The sequence below is a fragment of the Oncorhynchus clarkii genome, chromosome 1 (assembly GCF_045791955.1).
Source record: "Oncorhynchus clarkii lewisi isolate Uvic-CL-2024 chromosome 1, UVic_Ocla_1.0, whole genome shotgun sequence".
Lineage (NCBI taxonomy): Eukaryota > Metazoa > Chordata > Actinopteri > Salmoniformes > Salmonidae > Oncorhynchus > Oncorhynchus clarkii.
In genome coordinates this window covers 20035009-20055928 of record NC_092147.1, presented here as the reverse complement: position 1 = coordinate 20055928, position 20920 = coordinate 20035009, and the positions used below count along the sequence as shown (strand labels likewise).

Sequence of the window (20920 nt, the reverse complement as noted above, 5' to 3'; positions counted from 1 at the left end):
CAATAAGGCATGAGGGAGTGTGGTATATGGCCAATATGCCACGCCTAAGGGCTGTTCTTATGCACAACCCTTAGCCGTGGAATATTGGCCATATACCACAAACCCCCGTGATGCCTTATTGCTATTATAAGCTGGTTACCAATGTAATTAGGGCAGTAAAGATACATGTTTTGTCATACCCGTGGTATACTGTCTGATATACGATGGCTTCCAGCCAATCAGCAAACCACACAGTTTATAGATAGATATATCCCCTCTGTAAATTGTATATTCCGACTGTAATCAGCCTATACTCCAGAGTTATGTTTAGAGAGAGAGAGTTTATTAGTCACATGAACAGGGTTGCAGATGTGAATGAAAATCTTAAGCTTCAAGCTCCAACAGTGCAGGTCAAAGGGAAGTGAATGAAACAGTCAAATTAATAATAACATACATATTTACAACTAACATGATAAATTACCATTGGGGTGGGGGCAGTGAAAATGTCAGTTGAGGAGGGTGGGAATGTCTATAGGGGGAGAAGTGGGAGGGGGGATGGGTAGGAAGTCCAGGAGGGGGACAGGGGGAGCAGTGGTCTGACTAGTGGTGGCTATTCAGCACGATAAATGTCAATTGGGTCGGGGCAGGGTAAATGTCCATTGGGTGGGGGCAGGGTAAATGTCCATTGGGTGGGGGCAGGGTAAATGTCCATTGGGTGGGGGCAGGGTAAATGTCCATTGGGTGGGGGCAGGGTAAATGTCCATTGAGGTGGATATTGTGTATGATGTCCAAGTAGACTCGTGTCTCTATTCTGTTTGTATATTGTGTATTGCTGGCAGCACCACACTAAGGAAAATTCTGGGTATATGTATAAAAAATTTTTTTTAAAGGTGATTCTGATAATAGCAGTAATGTAATGACTTGTATAGTAGCGGTGAGCAGTAGCTGTCTGTACCTGTAGTGGTCCTTTGCCTGATGCGATGCTGCCTCTGACCAGAGGTGGAGGAGTAGCCACAGAGCCAGAAGTTGGCTGGAGAACAGAGGGAGGGAGAGAGAGAGAGAGAGAGTGAGTGAGACCAGACAATTGATGGCAAGCTTTGTGCGTGTGTGTCTGTGTGCATGTGCATAGTGCATTTGGAAAGTATTCAGACCCCTTGACCTTTTCCACTTTTTGTTACGTTTCAGCCTAATTCTAAAATTGATTAAATAGTTTTTCTCCCCTCATCAATCTACACACAATACCCCATAATGACAAAGTGAAAACAGGTTTTTAGACATTTTTGCACATTTCTAAAATAAAACAAACTGAAATATAATATTTTCATAAGTATCCAGACCCTTTACTCAGTACTTTGTTGAAACACTTTTGGCAGCGATTACAGCCTTGAGTCTTCTTGGGTATGACACACAAGCTTGGCACACCTGTATTTGGGGAGTTTCTCCCATTCTTCTCTGCAGATCCTCTCAAGCATTGTCAGGATGGATGGGGAGCGTTGCTGCACAGCTATCTTCAGGTCTCTCCAGAGATGTTTCATCGGGCTCAAGTCCGGGCTCTGGCTGGGCCACTCAAGGACATTCAGAGACTTGTCCCGAAGTCACTCCTGCGTTGTCTTGGCTGTGTGCTTAGGGTTGTTGTCCTGTTGGAAGGTGAACCTTGTCCCCAGTCTGAGGTCCTGAGCAGTTTGTCATCAAGAATCTCTGTACTTTGCTCCCTTCATCTTTGTCTCGATCCTGACTAGTCTCCCAGCACCTGCCACTGAAAAACATCCCCACAGCATGATGCTGCCACCACCATGCTTCACCGTAGGGATGGTGCCAGGTTTTCTCCATACGTGACGCTTGGCATTCAGGCCAAAGAGTTCAATCTTGGTTTCATCAGACCAGAGTATTTTGTCTTTAGTCTTTAGGTGCCTTTTTTCAAACTCCAAGAGGGCTGTCATTTGCCTTTTACTCAGAAGTGGCTTCGGTCTGGTCACCATAAAATGCCTGATTGGTGGAGTGCTGCAGAAATGGTTGTCCTTCTGGAAGGTTCTCCCATCTCCTCAAAGGAACTCTGGAGCTCTGTCAGAGTGCCCATCAGGTTCTTGGTCACCTCCCCGGCCAAGGCCCTTCTCCCCCGATTGATCTGTTTGGCCGGGCGGCCTGTTAGGAAGAATATGGTGGTTCCAAACTTCTTCCATTTAAGAATGATGGAGGCCACTGTGTTCTTGGGGGCCTTCAATGCTGTAGAACTTTTTTGGTACCCTTCCCCAGATCTGTGCCTCGACACAATCCTGTCTCGGAGCTCTACGAACAATTCCTTCAACCTCATGGCTTGGTTTTTGCTCTGACATGCACTGTGAACTGTGGGACCTTACATAGACAGGTGTGTGCCTTTCCAAATCATGTCCAATCAATTGAATTTACTACAGGTGCAAAAATTTCTAAAAAACAATTCTGGCTTTGTCATTTGTGTGTAGATTGATGAGGGAAAAAAATAAATGTAATTCATTTTAGAATAAGGCTATAACGTAAGAACATTTTGAAAAAGTACAGGGGTCTGAATACTTTCTGAATGCACTGTATGTGTGTTTACGTGTGTGTGTTTGTTTAGATACCTTCTGAACAGTGCTCTCCTTCTGGATCTGGCTGTGTCGTAGTTTCTTCAGCAGCACCAGCTTGGCCTCCTGGAGTCTCAGCTCCTCCTTCAACTGTTTGATGATGCGCTCCCTCTCATCTGGGCTGCTCTTCTACACAAGGGAAGACAGCAGGGGATCATACGCACAATTACATTAGAATTGATTTGCATCCATAATGGATGAAGACACATTGGGAGTAGCACAAAGAGAAGAGTCGTTCTCTGTGTGTGTGTGTTCGTACCCTGAGCAGGTCAGTGTCTGTCTTTCTGTAGTAGTTCTGGCCGTTCACGACGGGGATGGACAGCTCGTTGTCTGACAACACTATGACATCATTGTTTAGTGACAGGGGCTGCCTCTCTTTCTTTACGTCACTGGAGAGAAGAGAGAAAAACGAAAACGAAATAACTAAACTCGACTTTACTAGTAGGAAAAAATAAGACATGGAAAGCAAAGATGATATGGAAAGCCAAACCCCCTTTCCTCACGCAAATTCATTTGTGCGTGATCATACAACACTCATTAATCATATTACAAATGATGGCCACAATGGCCAGTATGCAAACAGACAGAATCAGCATTCGTCCAGTAGAGGGCGGTAAATGATAACTTTTCAGTGATCTACGAGTGAGTGGATACTGTTGGGACACCAAAGTCGATCTGAGATTCATAGACCCATCATAGTGGAGTGGGAGCTCTGTTCACAGCCCGGTCTGAATAAGAGCCTTCCTCTTCATATCTTTTCACTGGTATGGTAGTGTCAGAAACTTGGGCCAAAAGTAGTGAGTTTATGACCAAGTTGTAGGCCCAGCCTGGGAGATTACATCTGGCCTCATTGCTTCCTCCGTGGCTGTAGCTAGCTGTTGTTTCCTCCAGCCTGAGGAGGACAAAGGGGAGCAGCGGTATGTAGTGTGGAGCCTGTGACAGAGAGGCCGACGGAGATGGAATGCTCGCCCCCCCCCCCCCCCCCCCCCCCCCCCCCCCCGACACAGCAGGCGTCCCGCTCGTACCATGTGGGTGGGGTTGGTGACTCTTGGTAGGGACAGTAGTTGTGCCTGAGGCCCGGGTATGTCAGAGACCCACCCCTCCCAGCTGCTGACACCAGAGTCGCAGAGCAGAGGCCTACGGGAGACATTGGAGGGGAAAGCGAGAGGGGAGAGGGGAATGTGGCTAGGACCCAGCCAATTGTATACACTCTCACTCACTCATTTACTGACCGTGTGTCTTGGGCTACGGTGCAGAAGGTAGGGCACTCAACAAGGGCACAGTCTCCCTGGCTGGTGCAAAACATCCCAGATCCCTACTGTGGTAACAGGGCTGACGCCTGGTTCAGTTTAGAGGGGAGGCAGAGGGAAATACAGTAGCTATAATTCACAGTCACACCATCCACAGCTGGTTATTCAGGGGCCATGTAAAGCAATGGCCCACGTTGGGTAAAGAGTAAACTGATGGATAGGGAGGCCCCCCAGACACACACACAGTGACCGAACCAGGAGAAACTCTTAGCCCTGGCAATGGGCAAAGTGAGGGTTATTATCTGTGGTGACAAGGCGATCTCCTCCACCCTGAAAGCTGATTAGACAAGCATAAACAAAAGCCACGTACCTGGTTACATAAGATCCAGAACCTCACTGCTTCTGTTTCTACTAGCTACTGCTTCTCTGAAACACTCTGCAGTATTGACTTCCACTGAATTAGTAAACTCGTGGGAGCAAAGTATCAGGTAGAAAAAGTGCATTCCTTCAAACCACTACTCATGAAACTGGACAGAAACGTCATCAACAGTTCTCTCTAGCTAGTCTAATAAGGTCTGTCTGGCCAAAATAGTGTTTTAAAAAATATATATTTATAATTCAATGAGAGTGGAATGCAATGCTTATTCTAGCCATCGCACCGTTTATGAAAACAGTTGGATCAAAATGCTAGATCTCCTTTACATTGCAAACACTAAAAGTTCAATTAAAAAAAAGTTGAAACTTTAGCAGTACAGGCTTAGGGTGATGCAAAGGTGACAAGGGAAAACTTCTGCAGTACATAAAAGGTCCTTCCTTGGAGGCTAGCTTCCTTTCTCACTACTGCCCTCACCTCTAGTGTATATTAATCACTCCGAGTGAAGAGAACGCGTGACATCAGGCATTTCCCTGCCCTGGTCATGTGACACACCCACCCAACAACAGCCCCTCCTTCCCCCAACTGCTCCTTCCAATCTCCAATGTGGAAACCATGGCAACGGCCAGCTGGAACCAGTTTGTGACAGTTTGTGACCTTCATTTTGTGTGAAGTGAGGCAGAGTTCAGGTGCTGGATAAAATGGAGGCAGTCAGCCGGAGCCTCAAACTTTTCAAAATGGGGGCAGGCCACCCTGAACCGAGGGAGTACAGACATGCACTTCCTGTGTGAGAAGCCCACTCGCTAGCTAGTGCAGACAGTAGATCAAACACACAGTAGTTGTCAAGCAAATGTCCCTTTCCAGTCAAAACAAAGCAGTAAAATAATCTAATCACCTAAATAGACCCTGTACAGACTCAGACACAATCCATCATATTGTAAACATGCACCACAGGCCAGATGGGAAAAAGAACAATTTAGACCAACATTTGAAAATGAAATGTAAATCCAGAGTGTGATGGTAATACTATTAACAAAAAGAGACAGTGTCTGAGGGTACCACAGTTCAGTTAGGACTGGTTCAAATTTACAGCTAGATAGAGTGTAGGCTACCGCAGTGTGTGTGTGTGTAATCAGTTTGTTTCACCTCTTGGATGTGCTCATATCTACAGGCCTGTCCCCGGTCTGCACCTCCAATTTGATGGTAGCCTTAACCTCACCGGTCTTCAGGATGCTCATGCTGGCCACCTTGGCTGTCTGCTCAGTCTTCACCACATCTCCTCCTCCACCCACAGCCACTAGAGATATAGTTCCATCTGCTGCAGGTAGCAGGTCACAGTTCTCCAGCTTTACCTTCTTACTGTCCAGCTCCCATCCAGGGCTGCCAGGGGCAACCACATCCCTCTCCAGGGCCCGCTTCCGGCTGCGCGTCTGACGCACCGCCTCCTCCGACATCACTGCCTGGGATAAAGAGAGACGGGGGTTAGAGATATGGATAAACACACAGGTCAGTGCCTGTGGACAGCATAGATTTAGTAATGACGCACCGCCTCAAAATGAGTTGAGAGTTCAACACTGGCTGATAATGAGTGTGGTCATGCAATATAAACAATGAAAACAGCACAAATCAAACCTAAATGCCCACCAGGGCACCATATCAGTGGAGTGTGGACTGTGGTAGCAGGCTGGGTATTAATTCCTCCAGCTGTACTGGGGGGGGGGGGGCCTCTCTGTCTGACTGACCTGACTGCAACACAGTCTCTGAGTGCCTGTTCCCCAGATGCTGACCCAATTCCCCCCTCATTACCATAATAGAGGATGTAGAAGGGAGACCCACTCAGCTCAAACACCAGCTTCACCCACAACTATTACACCGCACAACACCATAGATAAAGCATCACTCAAACAGACATGCAAATATCTCAGACACACAAACGCAGGTTATGAATTGAAACAAGAATCAAAAGTGTGACCTTGAAAGTGTGTGCATTCTGGACTAGAGTTGAGGTACAGGGAAACCTATTCTTATCTCCTTTCAAACGGTCTGACTTTTAAATATAATTGTCTCATCTCTCCCCTTATAGAGGTTCTAAACAATCATTGGGGCAGCCATTGTATACCTGTGTACACACTAGAGGTCGACCGATTAATCGGAATGGCCGATTAATTAGGGCCGATTTCAAGTTTTCATAACAATCGGAAATCGGTATTTTTGGGCACCGATTTTCCTTTTTTTACACCTTTATTTAATCTTTATTTAACTAGGCAAGTCAGTTAAGAACACATTCTTATTTTCAATGACGGTGGGTTAACTGCCTCGTTAAGGGGCAGAACGACAGATTTTCACCTTGTCGGCTCGGGGGATCCAATCTTGCAACCTTACAGTTAACTAGTCCAACGCAATAACGACCTGCCTCTCTCTCGTTGCACTCCACAAGGAGACTGCCTGTTACGCAAATGCAGTAAGCCAAGATAAGTTGCTAGCTAGCATTAAACTTATCTTATAAAAAAACAATCAGTCATAATCACTAGTTAACTACACATGGTTGATGATATTACTAGATATTATCTAGCGTGTCCTATAATCTGACTGAGCATACAAGCATACAAGTATCTAAGTATCTGACTGAGCGGTGGTAGGCAGAAGCAGGCGCGTAAACATTTATTCAAACAGCACTCTCGTGCATTTTGCCAGCAGCTCTTTGTTGTGCGTCAAGCATTGCGCTGTTTATGACTTCAAGCCTATCAACTCCCGAGATGAGGCTGGTGTAACCGAAGTGAAGTGGCTGGCTAGTTAGCGCGCGCTACTGGCTCGGAGCCTTGGGGTGGCTGTTTCCCTTGCTCTGCATGGGTAACGCTGCTTCAATGTGGTGGCTGTTGTCGTTGTGTTGCTGGTTTGAGCCCAGGGAGGAGCGAGGAGAGGGACGGAAGCTATACTGTTACACTGGCAATACTAAAGTGCCTATAAGAACATCCAATAGTCAACGGTTAATTAAATACAAATGGTATAGAGGGAAATAGTCCTATAATTCCTATAATAACTACAACCTAAAACTTCTTACCTGGGAATATTGAAGACTCATGTTAAAAGGAACCACCAGCTTTCATATGTTCTCATGTTCTGAGCAAGGAACTGAAACGTTAGCTTTCTTACATAGCACATATTGCACTTTTACTTTCTTCTCCAACACTTTGTTTTTAAACCAAATTGAACATGTTTCATTATTTATTTGAGGCTAAATTGATTTTATTGATGTATTATATTAAGTTCAAATAAGTGTTCATTCAGTATTGTTGTAATTGTCATTATTACAAATACATTAAAAAAATAAAACAAATCGGCTGATTAATCGGTATTGGCTTTTTTGGTCCTCCAATAATCGATATCGGCGTTGAAAAATCATAATCAGTTGACCTCTAGTACACACTTCTCCCATCAGATAAAGAATGCTGCTGACTCAAGGTCTTTTTCATCCACTGTGACATCAGAGCAGAGCTCCACATGACCCTTCCCAAGATTCCATGGGAGACATGAAGCACTTCCCTGAGAACTGGTTTAAACCGGTCTGTGGTTTTAATCCCTGGAGAAACCAACTGGCAGCGGGAGAGGCCACAGCCGCCTGCAACTGGGGAGGGAGGGAGACAGCGTCGCCTGGATTCCAAAACACAAATGTCTGCCAGAGAAAAAGGCCACTGAAACTTTTACACAGACAACTGAAGGACACAAAAAAATCTATATCACCGAATCGATCACCATCAATAGGAATCCACTTAGCCTATAAAGTCGAAATGGAAACTGTGAGATTGTAACTTTATTTTGGTGTAGATCCAACCATTTAAAACACTGATTGCCAATGATCATCGCACCGAAGCAATACGGACTCATTCAGAAAAACAGAATAGCACCAACTTAGTTGGGGTCTCAACTTCATGTTGAGAGTTAGAATAGTAGAATACACAAGGTGCAATTTTGAAATGTTATTGTGCATCAGCAGTCTTTCTTTTTACATCAGTCATTGACAGTCACTCATTTAGCCCATGTCAGTTAAACATGTTTAAATCTAAACTTGTAATCATGGTCTAATTACCAACCCGGGGGGGGGGCATATCATGTAGAAATGTTGAAACTGTTCGCAAAACAATGTCCATACAGGCTAGAACACTTTACAATGCAAGAAGATACCGGTAACTTCCAGCTTTGTAGCTCAACTTTCCTTGCTATGCTAGCTGACAGTGAAAGCTAACATCAATTGACTACCCTAGTACTTTGTTTGTGATAATATGCAAACCATAACACAAAATATGCTGATTTTAAAGATGAGTGCCACCAAAAACTTTATTCATTCACTTATTCGGTCTCTCTCACATCTCTCCAAAAGAGTATCTATTGCCTATGCTCTGTTAATGTCATTACTGGTTAAAGAGACAGCAAATATTTTTATAAAAGCAGCTACTTCTATGCAAATGTTTTTGATCACTACAAGAAAATAAGTCCCAAATGGAAGGGAAACAGATTGTTTGTCATCAGCCAAAACAAGCTCAATAACTTAATGCATGCAGACTCCTATTGAATATGGATTCAAATCAAATCTTATTGGTCACATACACATATTTAGCAGACATTATTGCAGGTGTAGCAAAATGCTTGTGTTGCTAGCTCCAACAGTGCAGTACTGTGGATAGGCCTAGGCTACAGTACATCTTGATTTACCCAGTTTATCTATAGAGATTTCCCACACAAATAAATGATTGCCATTATGTTGTTAGATTTAGATTTATTATTCTTATTTATCACCCGTGCACAGCATACAGATACAGACCCTAGCTTAAGCGAAAAATCTGTCAGACAACGTGAAAGCTGCTGCTACAGCGTCTGTTGCTGCTGGAGTGAAACGTGCTTTTAAATCAAATCGTACTTGTCACATTCGGCGAAAACAACAGGTGTACCATTAAATGGTTACTTACGAGCCCTTTCCCAACAACAGAGTTAAAAAGCAGGAAAAAATACATATCAAATTTGCAAAAAAAAAAAAAATCAATAGTAACACAAAATAATGAGGCTATTTACAAGGACTACCGGTACTGAGTCAATGTGCAAGGGTACGAGGTAGTTGAGGTAATATGTTTTATAAGCCCAATCATTGCCCAACAATTCTAAATATAATCTAATATTAAAAAACAGTTTTGATAGTAGCTCTTTTTTAAGGATTGCCATCTTTATTTCTCAACTGGCAACTGAAGTGCACTTCCCATTCCAGTGCATATATATATTAAAATGCTGCCGGTCAAATGTCCCGTGCCACATTTTTCTAATGGAAAAGCTGATGTGTAGGTTTGGATGTGGGTACGCAGACCTGTGAGCCACTGCAGCCCCTCATGTTGCCCATCCCTGCCGTAGAATAAAACATTCACCAGTGCTCTGAACCTTGTTTACTCTTTCACATCTGGAGACCAGAATGTTGACCATGTTCAATTAGAGTGATAAACTGTGCCCTATGGAGTGCTGGCACATTAGAATCAGGGCTTTACATGCTTGAAAATATCACTGGTATGGCTCACATCAAAACAGATCACACTCTGGTGTACCTTGAAGAGTGTACAAGGCCGGCCTAAACACTCAGCCACTCAGGCTACTTTCTGCAACAGGGCTATTATCATGTCATCTTGACACTAGCACAAAAAAAACACATTCACCAATCAAGTGCTCCATGTCAAGGTTAAGGATAGACATGTCTCAAGTCATTTGCTTTGATGACTGTTAGCTAAATCTATGAATACTTTATTCAGAAGGTCCACACATTCAGCTAGGGCTTGTCAAGTGTGTGCAGTTCACTTTGTCGCAAGTGAGTTTGTTGTCAAAAACCACTTGATTGCCAGTTTATTGGAACTGTAAATGAGTTGAGTGGATCAGTCTGAAATCCTCCAACGCTGGTTGGGACTGTGGTTCAATTCCCACTTGACTTGTTTGAGGCACACATGAGAACAAAAGAAGATACAAATATTTTAGAGGTCAGACAGGTGCTTGGACTTTTGAGTAATTGATAGCCGCACATACATGCACGCCAGGATACCAATCCCAGCCACTCCTAGCACTGATGCTTAGGCTAAAGTAAACAGCCTCCAATGGTCCTCTGACAGAATAGGAACTCAAACTCCAAAATTCTCTATCATGACAAGAACAACTTGGCCAGGCTGATGAAAATGTCCAACTCAGCATTTTTCTCCCACTCAGTGACTATATTGCCACTGAGATTTACTGGTCCTGAACATCCCTTCACTGTCATCCTCCACATCTGCTCAGAGCTCACAAAAATGTACCTATTTTCAAGGTGGGAGGGGCAAAAAGTCCCTCAAAGCAACATCCACTGCCTATTGCAGATCACATTTCAATCAAAACATTAATGCAAAATGTAGGTGGGGCTGGGAGCATTGCACCCGGTTTATAAAATGGCGGGTGAAACACTTGAGCTAAGAGGAGAGGGACTGAGCTCTGCAACATAACAAGGACAGATTTGCCCTGTTTGTGCTCATTGATGGGTACAAAGGGCATCCATCTGAAGGGGGTGGAGCATTCATAAACCACAGAGCACACAGCTCTTCACGATCTGGATGCTTAAGAAATCCCGCTACGACCTCCCACAAGCAATCAAACAGGCAAATTGTCAATACAGAACTAAGATCAAATCCTGCTACGCCGGCGCTGACGGATGTGGCAGGGCTTGCAAACTCTCACAGATTACAAAGGTAAACCCAGCCGTGAGCTGCCCAGCAATGTGAGCATACCAGACAAGCTAAATGCCTTTATGCTAGTGTCGAGGGAAACAACAACCATGCATGAGCGCACCAGCTGTTCTGTATGACTGTGTACTCTCACGCTCCGTAGCCGATGTAAGACCTTTAAACAGGTTATCATTCGCAAGCCGGCGGGGCCAGACGGAATACCAGGATGCGCTAACAAGTTTACAAGTGTCTTCACTGACATTTCCAACCTATCCCTGACCCAGTCTGTAATACAAACTTGTTTGTATTCCCCGTGCCCAAGAAAACATAGGTAACCTGTCTAGATGTCTATTGCCAAAAGCACTCACATCTATAGCCATGAAATGCATTGAATGACTAGTCATGGCTCACATCAAAAACATCATCTCAGACACCCTGAGCTCACTCCAATTCGAATTGGCTGAGTTACAGCCCAACAGATCCACAGATGACGGAATCTCGATTGCATTCCACAAAGCCCTTTCCCACCTGGAAAAATTTACACATCTAAGAATGTATATCACTGACTACAGCAAAGCATTCAACACCATAGTCCCTGCCAAGCTCGTCACCAGGCTCAGGACCCTGGGACTGAACACCTCCCTCTGCAACTGGATCCTGGATATCCTGACTGGTCGCCCCCAGGGGCATGGGTAGGCAACAACAAATCTGCCACGCTAAGCATCAAAAAGGGGTACACTCAAGGGTTGTAAACTTAGTCCCCTCCTGTTCTCCCCGTTCACCCACGATTTGATGGCTGCGCAAGACTCCAACACCATCAAGTTTGTTAACGACACGACGGTGGTAGGCCTGATCAACAACGACGATGAGGCAGTCTATCGGCATGTCAGGAAGTGAAGAGTCTTGGTGGTTCCAAACTTCTTCCATTTAAGAATGGAGGCCACTGTTTGTTGGGGACCTTCAATTCTGATCTGTGCCTTCACACAATTCTGTCTCGGAGCTCTACGGACAATTCCTTTGACCTCATGGCTTGATTTTTGCTCTGACATGCACTGTCTACTGTGGGACCTTATATAGACAGGTGTGTGCCTTTCCAAACCATGTCCAATCAATTTAATTTACCACAGGTGGACTCCAAATCAAGTTGTAGAAACATCAAGGATGATCAATGGAAATAGGATGCATTGGAGCTCACAGCAAAGGATCTGAATACTTATGTAAATGTGATTTAATTTATGTTTTTATAAATTTGCAAACATTTTGAAAAATCTGATTTACTTTGTCATTATGGGTTAGTGTGTATGGATTAGAGGGGGGGGAGGGGGGAAACACACTTTACGAATGCACTGTATATGTACTGTATATCCTTGTAACAACAACTCAGTACTGGTACTCCCTGTATATAGCCATGCAATTAACAACTCATTATTGTTATTCACTGTGTTTATTCCTCATGTCACTATTTCTATTTTATCTTCAACTCTGCATTGTTGGAAAAGGACCCTTAAGAAAGCATTTCACTGTTCGTCTACACCGGTTGTTTACGAAGTATGTGACAAATAAAATTTGAGCTCACACATTAACACACAGTGACCCTGGATGGGACTGGTGGTCACTGAATGCGCTCCCTGAATGCAACCAGGGACATCAGGGCCTAAAATGTCCGCAGGACCTGAGGTGCACGATACAGTGTAGTATGAAGCAAGGTAAGACTTGCCTCATTATTTGAAGTGAAGCAAAACGTTCAGGTTTCAAACAATTATACTGCCTCAAGCTCACATTGCAAGCACGTATGAACTGCTCTTGGTGTCGGTCTACATGATAATCATAGGAGCCAGAATGGCCGCCTCAATGTCCTCCCTGCTGATGACATCCAGTGGAGTCATCTCTAAGGGAGCTATTCTTGTTTGTAGCTCAGGCGTGCATCACGGTCTGTCTCCATGGCGCGTGGCTAGAGCCGTCTCATAGGAGATGGATGGCATCATGAAGATGCAACATCCACTGTGCTGTAGGCCCTGCTTCTAAGCAACAAAGGGAGGAGACCAAATAGAACATCAGCGTGTGTGCGTTCAAGATGGAGACGCACAATATGTGTCCGTCCTCAACTGTTCCTTCACACTCAGCCTACCTACCACCCCATTGAAGCTCACTTGCTTTTCACCAAGCAATGTCTATCTGTGAGAAAATCAGGAGATTTTGCATTAGACAACCCTTGGGATGACAGGAAAATAAATCAGATAGCAGAGAAAAAGCAGTCGAGTACAGCTAAAACACATGTACTAAAAGGAAAGTAAAAGAGTCTATACATTCACTGCCATTCAAAGCGACACGAGAGTGAATGACTGGGAAATAACTTTGCATCAGTCTTTCAGCCTGTCATGTGCACTGATATGGGGCTGAGAGAGCGTTTTGGAAGCAGGTGATTGCAGGAGTGGAATGATGAAAAAGAGCTTAGAGCCCATACAAGGACAGATTGATAATTACATTTATTTGTGCTTTTCACTATAGCACTCGGGTGTCAATCAACAGAGTGTTACTGTGTAAGCATTGCTTTCAGTCAGTAACCTCTATTCAAGAACATTAAAAGCATTTCATCATGAAAATATGAGTTCAGGATTTCTTTCAAAACTTGGCCAGGACAACAGACTAAAAAACATGTTTACTTTGAAATTGAGGGGAGATCATTATCTTGCTATAGGCAGAGGACCAACTATGGATCTATACAGAACAAAAATATAAATGCAACATGTAAAGTGTTGGTCCCATGAGCTGAAATAAAACACAGAAATGTCATACACACAAAAAGCATATTTCTCTCATTTTGTGCACACATTTATTTACATCCCTGTTAGTGAGCATTTCTCCATGGCCAAGATAATCCATCCACCGGACAGGTGTGGCATATCAAGAAGCTGATTAAACAGCATGATTATTACACAGATGAACCGTGTGCTGGGGACAATGAAAGTCCACTAAAATGTGCAGTAATTGGCATGTTAGCTCTGGTGGACATTCCTGGAGTTCTTACCAGATAATTGAATGTTAATTTCTCTACCATAAGGCACCTCCAATGTGATAGAGAATTTGGCAGTACGTTCAACCGGCCTCACAACTGCAGACCATTCGTAACCACGCCAGCCCGGGGCCTCCACATCCGGCTTCTTCACTTGCGGGATAGTCTGAAACCAGCCACCCAGACAACTGATGAAACTGAGGAGTATTTATGTCTGTAATAAAGCCCTTTTGTGGGGAGAACTCATTCTGATTGGCTGGGCCTGGCTCCCAAGTGAGTGGGCCTATGCCCTCCCAGGCCCACCCATGGTTGCTCCCCTGCCCAGTCATGTGAAATCCATAGATTAGGGGCAAATTTATTTATTTCAATTTACTGATTTCCTTATATGAACTGTAACTCAGTAAAATTGTTGCGTTTATATTTTTGTTCAGTACAGAATCAATGAGTGGCATTAGGCAATATCTGGCAACTCCAGTGTCAGTCAGGAACATAGTGGAATTTGGGAGACTTACAATGTAATCAACACCTGTAAGGGTAATGTTAAATAAAGGAACTGACAGATCTGACTAAATTATGAATTTCAGGCAAGCTAAACACCATCACATCTCAATCCTCCATTCAAGTTTGTACACCACATTTGGGAGTGGGGTGAGAACCAATGTCACTGTGTTGATATTCAGCACTTAACACATTATAAAGTGCTACCTGTTTGCGAAGGTGATGGTAACTTAAGAGACAGAAAATGAATGCTTTAACTAGTCTTGATAAAAACAGTCTAATCTACACATTCTAAATGCAAACAATCAGCTCAGGTCTCATAATGACAATGGTTAAGGGCACTAATTTATTGCACCATTGCATATATACCCATGCATTTGCATAGTGATACCAGCAAACGTACATAACGTTAGAGCTCTCAGCATCAAATTAACTGCACTATCAGTACAATGCCCATCCCTACAAGATGCATTACCATCCATTGATAATGGAGTTGCATGCAAAATTTTCAAAGAGATAGCGAGTGGAGAGAGATTACTGGTTTGTGTTCCCTAGAGATTATGGTGAGGACTCTAAGGTCTCTGTTAGAAAACAAGGCCTGGGGCAGATCTAGCCAGGGAGAGCGAGAGAGAGACAGCCAGAGGAGCAGTCTGATCACGTGTCCATTCAGATTAATATTAAACACACCAACATTGGTGTTGCTTTTTATTGCATCGTCCAATTTCCACCCTGATCGCTAGCAGAATGAAGCTGCACACACACCAGCCATTTTTCGCTTTCATGCTTTGATTGCAGACCTGTACTGTTGATGACTTCTTACCAATTTACCATTACAATTTAAGTGAATTATTCCATGTTCAGCGATTCCTGCTAGAAACAATGGCCATAGTACACTAGGCAAGATAGAGCATAGAGAACATATTACCTGGTTTGACACTCCAATGAGCTCATTCTAATTTCATGGGCAGTCCTTTAGGGAGACAGTATTACGATTGATCCATTTCCTCAGGTAGCTAGCATCTACTATCTGATATGTTGGATGTAATGATCTTCCCTAGGGACTGGACATGGCAATTAAAGCACACGGATGCTTTTGAATACAGGCTCTATTGGATCCAGTGAGGGGGGAACAACAGTATAATATTGCCCAATAAAATGGGCTGCACACAAAGCCATTAATCTCCTTCTCATGCAATTAGTTTCTCTTCCCTGTGATACTTTGACTCAACATATATATTGTTCTAGATTTGATTAACGCACAATTCATTTCTGTTTGATTGTTCATTTGAGGTCACATTTAGGTTGAGAAGGACATGTCCAAATTACTGAATGCATTTTGAAAGAAACTGGAGGGAAAGTCAACCCACTGAACACAGTGCTGTTTTTGGAATATCTGATAGTGCAAAAAAAAAACATTGCTTAATCTGGCTTCACCAAACTGAGTACATGGGTACTAAACAGAGAGAGAGAGGGAGCAAGCTGACTGGGTGGTGGGGGAGGGGTGACTGGCCTGGCCATAGATCGACTGTACACTGACAAACACTCTTGCTCTTCTCTTCCTCACTTTCCCTCGCTCTCTCTCCTATTGGTTGTGGCAGAGAAGGTTCCCCTACTGGTTCGGTACTGAACACCAAGGGTTAAGTACTGCCATTTTAACACCACTGACAGATCAGGCCATTAGGGTGTTACCTAACAAAATGGAAGCCTTTAACCCTGCATCTGCCAGTTAGGCTCCACCTGGATTCCACTTAGCAACATGACGACGATGGCAAAGCCCAGGAAGTGCAGCCAGACCACTACACGTGACCACAAAGGAATGCGCACATGCACACACTGACACACACACGGAACAGACGATCACTCACAAACACCAAGAACACTGCCCCCCCCCTTCTCATACACACATACACAGTCTCGGAGAAGGACAGAACTAGTTGACAGTGTTTACAATCACGATTCAGGCCAATCGAGGCGCGGCATGCACTACATTGGGACATTAAGAGCAGATGAACTCATATCATTAATAGAATGAAAAACCAGAAGCTGTACCTCTGATTCCATTAACCATCTGATCTTCATGATGAACCAGCCAGTGGATAAACTCACCAGCTAGACTAGACTTGTTTTGCCTTGAAGTCATGATTTTTAATGCCATTATCTATATTGAAGTTCAGCTTACCCTGCTTATGGTCAACTACAGGACCCTGATTCTCCATAACTTCAAGTGGAGGGTTACAATAGGTTATAGGTCAGTGCTGACTTCGAGCAAACAATGACTAGGCCTAGCTTAACTTAGAAGAACTTGGCTGTCTAAACAGGGCTCTAAAGTGTGAGAAAAATTTGCTGTGACCACAAGTTTTATTTTGAGAGCACTTTGTGACTAGGAACAAAATCTTCCAGATAATAATTGTTTCGTGCTGTACCGTTGTGGCCCTAGAGAAAAAAATTGAGTGCACATTCAATAGGGTCATGGTTGCACCACCTTCAAGCCCAACCAAGTCAAAATATCTGATCCATATTACAGCCGCAACATTTTAATCTTCCTATAACGGATCGTGGGCCGTTCTAACCGCACATCGTTAACCATTGGTTTACACTTTGTTCAGTCATATTACCTAGTTGGCTAGCTAACCACCTAGTAACGGAAAAAGAAAGTGATAACTTCTTCAGCAGATCAATGACCATAGCAATGCGTGAATGACAGATCTCTTGCATGTTGACACCACAGGACGTTTTTAAAGAAATGTGTTTGTGCGAGTACAGCCAACTACGGCAAAAATAATATTGCGATATTGCCAAAACGACCAGATCAAATGTTCAATGTAATGCATCCCAATAGGAAAATAGTGCTTTTACACAATGTAGAAACCTACTTTTGTAATTTCAATGACCGGTATTGGTATCAACATTTTAGCTTTTATAATAATGTCTTTACAATGTTACATACAGTATTAGTTTCTAGGGCACAACATGTGCTTCAAAAGTAGCTCAAAGGTTGCGTTATTAAAACCTCTTTGGGCTAGGGGGCAGTATTTTCACGTCCGGATGAAAAGCGTGCCCAAAGTAAACTGCCTGCTACTCAGGCCCAGAAGCTAGGATATGCATATTATTAGTATATTTGGAACAAAACACTCTGAAGTTTCTAAAACTGTTTGAATAATGTCTGGGAGTACAACAGAAGTGATTTGGCAGGCGAAACCCCGAGCACAGTCCATCCAGGGAAAACATTTTTGGAGCTCAATCTGTTTTCCATTAGATTTCTATGGCAATCCCTTTTTAATAGAAATATGCTTGCAGTTCCTATGGCTTCCACTAGATGTCAACAGTCTTTAGAAATTGGTTGATGTTTTTCCTTTGAGAAAGTAGCCCTGTTAGAAGAAGTAGCCCTGTTATTGCCATGTGTCACTCCAGGTGCACTCTGTTTTGGTGCGAGCAACCTGGAACGTGCTTCCCTTTGTTTTCGTCCGGTATTGAGCACAGTAGTTCCCGTCTTAAATTCAATCAATTATTTACATTTTAGGATACATCAATTTGGATTAGGAACGTTGTTTGAAATGTTTGGACCAAGTTTACAGTTAACTTATTAGATACTTTGTCGGCAAGTTGGGCGAGTTGGAACCGGTGTTTTTCTGAATCAAACGCGCCAAGTAAATTGACATTTTGGGGATGTAAAGAAGCAATTTATCGAAAAGACCATTTGTGATGTTTATGGGACATTTTGGGATCCATAAGAAGTTATAAGTTACAAGTTCAGAAATATGCATATGTTCAGAAATATGCATTTTAACCTGTAGTGACACCCCATCCCGTGAACGGGACCGTTGTCATCATCTGACACTAATTAGCATAACGCAACGGACATAAATCTTCCTAGAAAATATTCCTATTCATGAAAATCACAAGTGAAATATATTGGAACACAGCTTAGCCTTTTGTTAATCACCCTGTCATCTCAGATTTTCAAAATATGCTTTACAGCCAACGCTAGACAAGCATTTGTGTAAGTGATAATATATCCGTCGGGACAATTCGTTTTTCATTAGGACCGATTGGAGTAATGGCTACCTCTGTATTTTACGCGAGAATCTCTCTCGGAGCCACCATGTGACCACTTATGCAATGTGGCCGCCTACGGCTATTCTTCAACAGAAATGCGTAAAACTACGTCACAATGCTGTAGACACCTTGGGGAATACGTAGAAAGCGTAAGCTCGTTGATGGTACATTCACAGCCAAATAGGGAGTCATTGGAACGCAGCGCTTTCAAAACCTGGGGCACTTCCGGATTGGATTTTTCTCAGGCTTTTGCCTGCAACATCAGTTATGTTATACTCACAGACAATATCTTTACCGTTTTGGAAACGTTAGTGTTTTTGGTCGAAAGCTGTCAATTATATGCATATTCTAGCATCTTTTCCTGACAAAATATCCCGTTTAAAACGGGAACTTTTTTTTTTTTTTTTAATGAAAATACTGCCCCCTAATACCAAGAGGTTAAAAATGCAGATATTAAACTATAACATTTAAATAAATCCCTGCATTTTATATTGAAAGTCAGAGTTTTTTGCTTGAGTGATCAGGGACCTGCAACTATAGTTTTCCTTCACAGAAAATACACCAGTGCAACAATTTCAGCAGAAAATACATTAATTTCATCAGATGACAACAAAAGTGCAACACTTTTGGCTAGCAGAAATTACAATAAGAAGCATTTTAGATCTGCGTAGCAAGATATTTCTTATGCGTTTTTTTTTCTGCATGAAAAACACAGAATTCTGCGTTAAAAGGGCCCCCCTGGTAGATAGAATTCATATAGGCCCAATATACACTGATTTTTGTACAAAACATTAGGAACACCGTCCTAATATTGAGTTGCACCCCCTCCCCTTTTGCATCAGAACAGCATCAATTCATCTGGGAATGGACTCTACATGTTGACTGATTCCCACATTTGTGTCAAGTTGGCTGGATGTCTTTTTGGTGGTGGACCCCTCTTAATACACACAGGAAACTGTTGAGCGTGAAAAACCCAGCTCTATTGCAGTTCTTGACACATACCGGTGCACCTGGCGCCTAGTACCATACCCTGTTCAAAGGCACTTGAATCTTGTGTCTTGCCCATTCACCCACTGAATAGCACACACACGTCTCAATTGTTTCTTTAACTTGTCTCCTCCCCTTCATCTACACTGATCAATAAGGGATCATAGCTTTCACCTGGTCAGTCTGTCATGGAAAGAGCAGGTGTTCCTAATGTTTTGTACACTCAGTGTAGGCATCTCAATCAATTACATTTTTTACGTTGGGAGTACCAGTGCTATGACATTTTTGAATTTAGAGGCCTGCGTCTAACACATACTTGAGCCAATATGCTGGTAACAAAACCTGAACTTGAATCTTTGGAGCAGGCTATCTGTATATGATGAAAAACATCATCATACTGACATATCCCTTTAAATCTATTCTGTTACAGGTGTTTGTGAATCTTGATGCAAATTAAAGTATCTATCAACATCAGGGATTACTTATCCTTACATCAAATACAGAACTCTAAGCCCTGAGACATGCAACCGCGAGTTGCCCTTCTGGAACTCTACAAAAGTTCCAAGTATTTGCTAACATTGATCTCGAACCAAGCCTTTAAGGAATCCACAACAAGGAAAATGTATAGCCACAACCGATTGCAATTGTACCAATCAAGGTGGCTTGGGATAAATCTCCTATTGAATTTAACCTTCAAACCACACATTCCTGGTGACAAGGAATATGTGATCTGCACAGACTATCCTATGAGTGATAATCTCGCATTTCAGCTAAATTACTTCAAAACACACATCCCCTAAGCACTGAACAGACAGAGGGTATCCCAATGAACAAAAGACTACACACTCCTATTGTGTCACATCCACAGCAACCAAAACAAAACAGTAACCAACCTACAGCCACTACTGCCTACCTGGAAGCTATTGAAGCTGTGACAGTGACACACATTCTATAGGTGGGCTAGATGAAGCTCAGTCAGCACCTACACTAGTGTGACATCAGTTCAGTACACAGCTAGCTGGCCTGGTTGCGACACAGGCAGGCAGCAGGGCACCCGGATGCTTAGTCCCCCTCTTGGATGAGTGCCTTGATGCTGTATTCGTGTGGCTGCCGCACTGAGTGTTCCAGAGTTGCCATGTCAGCACTGGCCAGTTAAAACAGACAGTGGGAGCTATTGTTAGGAGAAGAACTGGAAAAATGTAGCAATGCCATAGCCCTTGCTTCTTCATCCACGACCCTTGCTAAACCTGGAGTAATTGAGAATGTTCTGAGGCATTCTAGAGGAGGAGTGTGATCACATTTTGTAACAGTTTCCATGAGTTTATATTTTTATGATGATGTCGCAAACATCTGTCCACTAGTCAACTCAATGCATTAATCATGTGAAAATAGAGGACACAATGATAACAGTTGGTGCAGACAGGATAAGTCATATGGTTCTCATA

General features: G+C 43.1%; 1 protein-coding gene across 13 annotated transcripts in view; it reads right to left on the bottom strand.

Moving 5' to 3' along the window:
- LOC139381975 (transcriptional repressor p66-alpha-like) overlaps positions 1–20920 on the bottom strand; it is a 40417-nt gene that overhangs the window by 11552 nt on the left and 7945 nt on the right. For 12 of the 13 annotated variants that reach the window (XM_071126064.1, XM_071125907.1, XM_071126623.1 and 9 more), the window contains exons 2-5: positions 5349–5662; positions 2839–2968; positions 2577–2708; positions 935–1009 (exon numbers count right to left, since the gene is read on the bottom strand). In XM_071126064.1, the coding sequence (XP_070982165.1) occupies positions 935–1009; positions 2577–2708; positions 2839–2968; positions 5349–5656 (645 nt within the window). In that variant the 5' untranslated portion in view covers positions 5657–5662. The remainder of the gene's footprint in view (positions 1–934; positions 1010–2576; positions 2709–2838; positions 2969–5348; positions 5663–20920) is intronic. The other variant, XM_071126041.1, reaches the window with a different exon arrangement.